The sequence below is a fragment of the Branchiostoma lanceolatum genome, chromosome 16 (assembly GCF_035083965.1).
Source record: "Branchiostoma lanceolatum isolate klBraLanc5 chromosome 16, klBraLanc5.hap2, whole genome shotgun sequence".
In the NCBI taxonomy this organism is placed as follows: Eukaryota; Metazoa; Chordata; class Leptocardii; order Amphioxiformes; family Branchiostomatidae; genus Branchiostoma; species Branchiostoma lanceolatum.
Window position 1 is genome coordinate 13,421,779 of NC_089737.1, and position 9,827 is coordinate 13,431,605.

General features: G+C 43.1%; 1 protein-coding gene across 1 annotated transcript; it reads right to left on the reverse strand.

Moving 5' to 3' along the window:
* Positions 1-490: 490 nt before the first annotated feature.
* LOC136422062 (uncharacterized) lies at positions 491-7,253 on the reverse strand. Its single transcript, XM_066409696.1, has 4 exons — positions 7,142-7,253; positions 2,499-2,578; positions 2,119-2,247; positions 491-1,742 (listed from the first exon to the last, which is right to left on the reverse strand). Exons 2-4 carry the CDS (start codon positions 2,554-2,556, stop codon positions 1,525-1,527), a joined length of 405 nt encoding a protein of 134 aa, XP_066265793.1. The 5' UTR covers positions 2,557-2,578; positions 7,142-7,253; the 3' UTR covers positions 491-1,524.
* Positions 7,254-9,827: the final 2,574 nt, after the last annotated feature.

The window sequence follows — 9,827 nt, forward strand, 5'->3', positions numbered from 1 at the left end:
TGTTCATTCACTGGAGCAGGATGAAGACGGTGGGGATACCTGATAAGCAGTTTACCAGGTTAGTGCGACGATAAAGAAAGAGCGCCACATAGCGATTAAGCAGTAAACTGTACCAGTTATTTCGCGCCACTTGTTTGGAAGAAAGTGCAGCGCGTGTGCGGCATTGGATCTTTTCACATCACGACGTGGCGGATAACGCAGGAGGCAAGCAATCGATTGCCATGACAACGAATAAGCGGCGCATGCGTACTGTGTCTGTTCTGGTCTTTGTCGCCATGAGCATGCTTTTGTTTTCCCCATACATTTACCAAATTGCGGCCATGTAGAGAATCGTAGGACAATATGTGTTGTGAACTTTCAAAACATGACAGCGGCATGTCTATCTTTTAAGTTACCTTAGACCTTAACGTATGGGAGCCTACACTTCCCTGAACGCTATCTATCTATCAATAGCTCCACTTAACACACACAAACTTAAGACAAACAAACGTCAAAGCCATGATTTTATTCACGATACTCCATTTTTAGGTTACAATCATTCACAGCAAGGATCAATTGACCCAAAGAATATCAATACCCAAAGTAGAGCAGTTGACTTTATCGTTCCGTGAAAATATGCCTCTGCCCATGAGGCGTCGCCAAAAATGATTTGTCTATAATTTAGATTCTAAATATGGCAATTTAAGGTGAATCTTATCATCTATTTTGCATTGGACATAACAGTTGAAACCCACTTTACGCAAATAGTCGTTTTTATGATCATATGAAAAGATGCCTCTGCCCATGAGGTGCCGCCAAAAATGATTTGTGTATTATTCAGATTCCAAATGTGGCAAATTTTGGCAAAACTAAATGATTTCTTTTCTATTAGAATAACAATCAAAAACAAGTTTTGGTAATGCATGATAAATGGTCGTTTAGTTTTTCTTATTTTCCTGAGCGTTTGAGCATTCCAATTTGCAGCATGTATGCAAGCAGCACAATCTGAGTTTTTATCACACAAGAGAGGATATAAGATTGCATAGAATCACACGATTTCTGTTTAAAGAACACACACGTTCCGGAAACTTATACATCCTTGTCATAGTACAACTTTCAATGTAAACTATCAGGTATTGGTAACAAACATATACCGCGGATCAAACACATTTCCGTCACCTTTTCACTGATAGCAGCCACAGTGTGGCCGCCATATTCCAATCGGGATACATGTTGGATAGTGGCTTAAAGATCGAATATACCGAATGTCTCATGAGCTCAGTGATGTTATACATTGTCTAGCCCTCCGTGTATGGTTATATCACCCTCCCTTTAAGATTTAAATCGACTAGTCTGTACTTGACTCTAGGGTAGTTTCCTATGCAGCCTTAGCCTCTGCCAGGCTCCGCGGATGGCATATTGGACCCTCTCTCCGTAGCTGCCGTAGCTGACTCCCTTAGCATACTATTCACTCTATTTGGCCATTTTCTACAATTTTTCCAGCCATCCGCGGAGCCTGGTAGAGGCTAATGCAGCCTCTCTCACTCAGTGCATGACTGCAGCCAAGATGGCGGACACCACCAGGAACAGTGCGCTTGCGCGGACCATCCCAGCGCCTCCACCGCCGCCGCTGCTGCCGTCACCGGTGTTGCAGCCGTCAGTTGTGCAGTAGGAGTTGCAAGTTGCAATGTTGCCCACAGTGACACAACCCTCGGCGGTGGCTGCCCCAAAGCAACTGCGAGCGAACGTTGTGGTGCTCCCGCCTGTCGGGCAGAACGTGTGACACAATCTCACTCCGTAATTTTGTTGACAACATATTAACAAAGATAGGCTATTGATAAGCCATCAAGTTAATAGTGCCCTCCTGCTATATTTATATCATAGAATATCTATATCTATCTATCTCTCTCTCTGTCTCTGTCTCTCTCTATCTATATATTATATATAAATATATAAATGTTCATATATATAAAAATACATATGTATATATTCCTATATACATATATGATATACATTATATACATACATGGTACAACATTGAAATAATATATTTATACATGGTACAAACTTTTTTTTTAAATTGGTAAGTTGTATAGTTCTAGTTTATTGCGAAGGAAGAAGAAAAAAAGGCAAACGTACCTGTCGTAATCTTGTTCACTAGGCAATTCTGGTCAACGCCGGCAAGACAGGTTGTTACATTGAAACTGCTGACGCTGTCCTCACAAGCAGCACCGTTAAGAATGTTGTTGCAGACGTAGCAGTCCAAACCTGCATTCATTGAAAAGGTTAGTCAAATTATTTTGATTATGATTGCATGTACGTCCGTGCGTGTTTGTTTGTTTGTTTGTGCATGTGTGTAAATATAGTGCATACAAATGAGTTTGTTTACATACAATCATATGGGATAGAGCAACATATTGAAATTTAACGTGTCGTATACTTATACATTGCTTGTTCTAATGTCCAAACATTCAGATATGCTCTAGCAATGCCAGCATGGCGTTTGGAAAAGAACTTACCGTAGGAAACGGTGACCAGACTGGCCAGGGCGACGAGCACAAACAAACGGGCCGACATGTTCTCACTTTGCAGGTTAGTTCTGGAATGAAAATAGGGCGAAAAGTCGTTGTTATTGAGAAATCGGAGAATTCTCCCATCGTTAAGCCCCCGTCACAAATAACAAATTCAGCTCGGCCGACGTGTTGGCGAGCTTCAAATTGGCATTTTCCGCCGAAGTACGGCCGACGTCCTGTCGATTACGCGGGCTTCTTGCTATTTATCAAATCAAAGTTGATCCGAATATTGGCCTTTTACTAGGTTAGTCCATTCTGACTTCGGCCATGTCCAAGAGATAGTACGATCTCATGGGGGACTTTCAGTTTTTAGTGTTCGACGAACGTACCCTAGCCTGAGTGTCATCCTGTTTCAGTTCCAGGCTCTACCTTCACGTAGAGTCTGGAACTGAAACAGGATGACACTCATGCTAGACGAACCCGAGATTTTCATTGGAAAATCCGGTCGACGCTCGGGCGATTTTGACATTCGGCGAGCTTCGGGCGATCTACAAATTCGGCCGACGCTCGCACAAAGCTCTTAAAAAAGGAACAATCATCTATTTATGATACATGTTATCATATCTGACCTGTTTCACCAGAACAGAATTAGAAGTTACATAGTTTCCAGATAGTGTTTTTGACGTACTGCGTAAAGTTTTCATTTTGTACATATGATACTATGGCCTCCGTCAGTCAGTATTGACCATGGTATTTCTAGGATATAAAGGATAAGATATTTCTAGGATATAAAGGCTACGATTATTATACTACACTAGCCTAGGCATGTGAGATAGCTCGTCTTCATTTGATCACGCGCGACAAGTTTAAGCAGCCATTACCCAATACACCTCATCACAACAAAATGAAGAGTGTTCCGACATGATGTACTCTTTACCACGGAGTTGCTTTGAAAAATATATCTACTAGTAGGTTTATAGAAACAATATGAAACACTTCTGCAAACTTAGTACCGAAGTTATTTAATGTTCACAGTGCCCGACTATTGTAAAAGGCGTTTTATTTACGGAGTTGCTTTGAAAGAGAGATTTAATGTTATAGAAATCATATGAGACACTTCTGCAAACCTACAGTTTCTCTACTCTCCAAGCAGAGGAGGGGTTCCGGCTTTTTTTGACGTGTTCGGCTAGGGTCACATTTCCAATCCGGGGCCCGGCCGGGCAGTCTTTGGGAACGACAAGTATGACATAAAAGACAACAAAAACACAAAACGTACCCCAAATTACAAAACGTACCCCAAATTATTTAAGAGCATAGCTTGTACAAATTTATTGACATACACTTTGATTTTTCGTTTCCGCAAACAGCCCGGCCGGGCCCCGGTTAGGAAATGTGACCCTAGCATTATTAGGCGTTTATATCGGGCTTTCTACTTTGTCATGTAGAAAAAAAAAGAAAGAAAAAAAAAGAACATGACAAACTAGAAAACCCGACAAAAACGCCTAATACACGTAAAAAAAAAACACACAGCCGGAACCCCTCCTCTGCTTGGAGAGAAAGTTCCTCAATGTCCACAGTGCCACGCTACCTTCAGCTTTGTTTGAAGGAACATTAGTACTGCTACCTGACACTATGATGCTTTATTTCACAGTTGACGATCGAGTAAACGCTCTACAATACGACAAAAAGGAGCAAACAAATACAACAGAGACGGGCAGAACTACGGCAGCGAGGCACGTCAAAGCGTACAAGTGTAACGGCGATCCTTAACAGCAAAACGGTGAAACAAAAGTCAAATAAATGCTAGAATTCTCCTGTTTGTGGAGGCCTAGGTGTGAAGTTTTGTTTTCCAAAAACATCAAAAGACTGCGACTGTATGTATATCAAACAAGGCTCTAGACTGTTGAAATATCTCTTCTTCATTTGAGAACGACAAGTTCAGACAGCCACCGACCAACACGGCTCAACACAGCAAAATGAAGAGTGATACGATCTCATGGGGGACTTCTATCCTACCAGGATGTACTCTTTACCAGTGGCATTAACGAAATACACGAAGCTGCTTTAAATAATAGATTTACGGTTATAGAAATGATATGAGCCACTTGTGCACTTATTATGCAGGAGTTGTCTAATGTTCACAGTGCCCGACTATTGTTAAGGACATTTCATTGAGGAAATGAGACACTTCTGCAAACCTAATACCAAAGTTCTTCAATGTCCGTAGTGCCCCGTTACCTTAAGCTTTGTTTGAAGGACACTAATAGGCTGTTTTTTTCTTTTATTTCACAGTTGACAGGGCAGTAAACGCTCTACAATACGACAAAAAGGAGCAAACAAAGAGCACAGAGACGGGGTAAACTACGTTTTTCAGCGAGGGATATCAAGCACACAAGTGTAACGGCGATCCTTAGCCGTAATGAAGCGAGATAGCCCGCGTTACCATGCATGGTAATAGTGCGTTTGGCAGTAGCAGACAAAGACAAATAAGGGAAACTCTAGAGCAAGGCAAAGAAACTTGACAATAAGCTTAGCGTAAACTGAGCGACATTGTTTGGGCCACACTAGCCCGGTGACCATAGACGTACCATCGGGAGCTCCCCGGTGTCTCTACGGCGCTGGGAGCGGTGCCAGCCCGCCCATACGGACTAGCACGCCCCGGGGTGGTTTAACGGGCTTGGCTTCGTTATTAGTTCGCTCAGCTTAGAAGACAGGCCGACAGAAACAGACCAATGCATAGCAGACTGAGGCGATAAAACACCCCTAAACCGACCCGTAGAGACTGGTGATCAGGTCAGGGCCACACGAGACCTCATGGGGCGTCTTTGAAACAGTAAAACGTTTGAAAGTTAAACGTTAAAAGTTCAAGTTCAAACGTTTACAGACCCAGTCGCTACAGTGGTATAAAACAAACTTATCTGTCGCAGAAAACTCGGTACAGCTTACACAATTTACAGAACTTCTTGCGCGTTGTATTCCCTAAACAAACTCAGTGAATTTGAGTCCCTTTCTCATTAATCTCAAAACATGTTAGACTTCGGTCGTTGTGCTACTCTAAAAAGGATACAAAAACGTAATGAAATCATTCTAACCAAGAATAGACCAAGACAATAAAATTAGCGAGTATGCTTTAAGTGGTGCTTGGGAAAAAAAATTATTGAAAGGTTTGTTTTGGAGAGTTCTGGGACAAAGGTGCTAAAACGTTTACGTTTCGCAGCCTTGGCAATGAATGCCATGCTCTGTGCTTACAAACAAACACTGCCCCGAATCCCGACCATTCTTTACGAAATTGGCATATTTTCCCTCTAGCCACGCGTACGAACAAGGTTCCTATAAAGATAGCATGCCAGTAATATTCCACACTTAACTCAACAGACACCATGCAAGGCTTGCCCATAAGAGTGGGGAGACTATGCACAAAATATACATTCATCAACTTTGCGAGGATACATGCCGCACTTTTGAATACCTATTCATTCGACTGGAACGGGCTGCATTCTTTTAGAATGAAAGTTATACACAGAAGGTCCGCATTTAAGGAGAACTCGTATATAAAAATAAACGTTAAGAATTGGTAGGTAGATCGCGAAAAGGTCGACGATCTGAAAGAAGTCGTTAAGCGGTTGGGAATAGATTAGGAGAAAGTCAGCCGTATAGTCAGGGCGTGGTTGGGATTCAAATTTAGGGACAACTGTTTCACAACCTACCCATGACTTGTTCCAGACACTAAGACGAATCCCTTCTGATAACTTCTCGACCGGGTTGACTATTTCCAGAGCGTGTAGAGGTAAAGGTAAAGCGGTCGAACCGCAGACTGAGGACGAAGCACGACGCTTTTTCCTTGACCATTAGGGGGTCCAAATCACAGCATAGGGGGCCCCTATGCTGAAAAGGCCTGGCGAGAACACTGAGTGCAGAGCGGCTTCGCTACGGCTCGCGTATATTGGGCCAAGCACACCGGGTCACTCATATTTTTCTGCATGAATGTGTTTGGATCTTTCACGTGCAGGAGTTTGATGCCCTTAAGCTCCCTCATACACAGGGCCGCCGGCTTTACGTCCCTCCACCGATAGAACGAAGTACTGGTCGTGAAATGGTCGTGCCGTAGTCGCCGCAAAAGACAAGCGCGGCCTACAACTGGGCCGACTCGACTATTCCCAACCCATCGCTGACCTTATCAGTTCGGACAAGGTCGTGTGAATGTCCTGAATTTGTGTCAGAGGATTAACGTCTAGATCTTGAGAGGATTACGATGAAAAAATAACTGTCCAACTATTCGTTTCTTAAGATTTACCTTAGACAAGCACTTATGAACTGAAGTAACAGAAGTAGCAATTAGTAGTTTACAAAACATGCAGAAATGTAAGGCAATAACAGTACTTTCAAAGTATCATGTCTTTTCCTTAAGAATGTGAAAAAGAAGAACAAAAAGCAGTGTTAAAAAAAAGAGGGGTAATACTTTGCGCGCAGTGCATTAGTTTGGGCGCCAAACCGCTACCGCTATTATCCAATAGCACCATAGCAACAGCACAACAAAAAAGACATATGTTCCAAATTTGATAAAGATTACTTTACAAACGTCCCTGAAAATACCATCTTTACCATAAGCATTACGCCAAGAGAATGCACCGTTTGAACAAAAGATTTACCTTTTTTTCTCCCAAAAAACTGCAAAAGTCCTCCGCGAAGATTTCTGCCGTCCGACCAAGAAGACTCCGGGGTGGTAGTGTGAAGGAACCGTGCACTGTGGCCGTGACACTCAACCGTCGTCTATTCTGGGCCTTCCTTTTGTCCGACCAATGGCCATGGGGTATGCCGCATAATGATTGGCACTTTAAACAATAGAAGGGACCAAAGACCAGGGGGTGCGGCGCGAGGGCCATCCTTTAAGGTGACTATCATGTATCGTCGAACAATAGACCGATCCTGTCGAACACCATATCGAACGAATAGAAGACCCATAGAACCCCCTGTTCTATTCAGAACATCTCCGTCAAAAACAGCGAGAGTCTAACATTTCTAACGTGCGTCGATAATACTCGGGTTTTCTCGGGTAAGAACGTCGTGAATACTCTCTAAAAGTCGACACGCAAGTTATAATCGTTATCAAGGATAGTCAGATGGTAATTCAAGTTTGTGATTTTTGGTTGTTGTTTTTTTGTTACATCTTTTAGATGTTTTTTTGTACTCTTCATCTTATGGGGGTGTTGCGTATTGTTAGGGAATGGGGATTGTGTGTGTGTGTGTGTGTGTGTGTGTCTGTGTGCGTGTGTGCGTGTGTGCGCGTGTGCGCGCGTGTTTGTGTCTGTGTCTGTGTGTGTTTGTGTGTGCGTGTGTGTTTGCGTGTGTCTGTGCATCTCTGTGTGTCTGTGCGTGTGTGAGTGTGTGTGCGTGTGTGAGTGTGTGTGCGCGCGTGTTTGTGTCTGTGTGTGTCTGTGTGTGTTTGTGTGTGTGTGTGTGTGTGTGTGTGCGTGTGTGAGTGTGTGTGCGTGTGTGAGTGTGTGTGCGCGCGTGTTTGTGTCTGTGTGTGTCTGTGTGTGTTTGTGTGTGTGTGTGCGTGTGTGTTTGCGTGTGTCTGTGCGTCTCTGTGTGTCTGTGCGTGTGTGAGTGTGTGTGCGTGTGTGAGTGTGTGTGCGTGTGTGTCTCTGTATGTGTGTGTTTGTGTATGTGTGTGTGTGTGTGTATGTGCGTGTGCTTGTTTGTGTATGTGTTGTATATGTTTGCCTATGTGTGTATGTCTGTATGTCTGTGTGTGTGTTAGTCCAAGTAACTCTTGTTCCAGCCTTGTCCAGCATGCATAGGTAGGCATGCCATGGTCTAGTTGAATCAGTGACGCCGTTTTGACGAATGTCATCAGAACCGCCGTGTTGTCGTTTTGCCTCCCGACAACCTTCAAACCGTGGACAGCTGCGCCAACATAGTCATTCCCGCTACCCGGTTCTTTTTGTTTTGTTCTTTACGTCCTTTCAACCGTGCACAGAGTCAACTGTCCTTGTAAAGGCTGAAAGATGCAGCTTTAACAATGTTAAAAACACCTTTAATCCAATGGCATCTTATTTTAAGTCCGTTGTATCGAATCATTAATTCTTTTAAGACTTGCTTAACGTGTTTGGGACGTTATGAAGACCGTCATTTCTTAAACAATTTACAAAAATGCAATTCTAACCACATAAACAACACTTTGGATCCAATTAGACTTTATTTGAAGTTCTTCATATCCGCATTAAGGGTCGAATGTCTCGACATGGCACAGTCAAAGCCGCCAGGTTCCTTGATATCTACTGACGTACCGTATCACACCGTATATGGTCTACCATTAAGGTATTTAGCGGGTAGCTACGTGTATGCGTTACACACACATAGTATTGCATGACATGTTTTGGCCCGTACAATCAGCGATCTATTGCATACAGTACATGATTGGTATTCATTATGTCAGCCTAAAGTTAGCAAAGGTTTGAATCGGCAATTAAGTGGAGTCACGGTAGTATAATGGCAGGCCCAGAGGCGGTGGGTTCGAATCCGGGGTGTCCTGGCATGTCCCATTGACGTTGTGCCCTTAGGAAAGGCATTAAACACGAATGTCCTCACTTCACTCGGGTGAAAAGGAGTAAATCTATCTGTTTACCATCAACGGCGGTGGCTCGTGTCCGAGCAATTGTATCCGAGTCAGATTGAAATCGGCCTCAGTTAGGTCTTAGCTGTTCTTGGGTGGCAATATCTAATGTGACTGCCCAAGCCCAGAGCTGTATGGAATTGCTGACGGTATGCAATAATTTACAGCAGTTTACAAGGTAGGTATTAAATGAATAAATAAAACACAAACAAATACAAACGAAGAAAGCAGTTTTCTTTTCTTTTCATGTCCAGTCTACCCATATCATTTTTTCCACATTCACGGTAGACTTAAGGCTTTACAAGGACAGTTTACTCTGCGCACGGTTGAATGTATGTTTGTATTGCATAACCGGTAAAGCGCTTCGTGGGATAACACAACAGGGTTGTATTGAAGAGTATACAGGCCGCATATCTGGACAGTCAGGTTTAATTGATCCACTCACATTGGGAAGGACCCAAACTCTTTTCGATACGTGTGGCGTTTCTTTTTCTAAACGTGCCCGAGGTGTAACTCTCTTTAGATACGGAACCTCGAACTCCATTTAACGTCCTATCCAAGGGAGTCCCTAGCCGAAGCTAGGTACTCATTTACACTTGAGGATAGTGAAGAAATCGGTGCCTTTTCCAAGAACACAACATCGATACATGTCAGGGATTCGACGCCGTGCAGTACAGATAAGGTCAAAGTCAAAGTCAAAATATCTTTATTAGCATTTA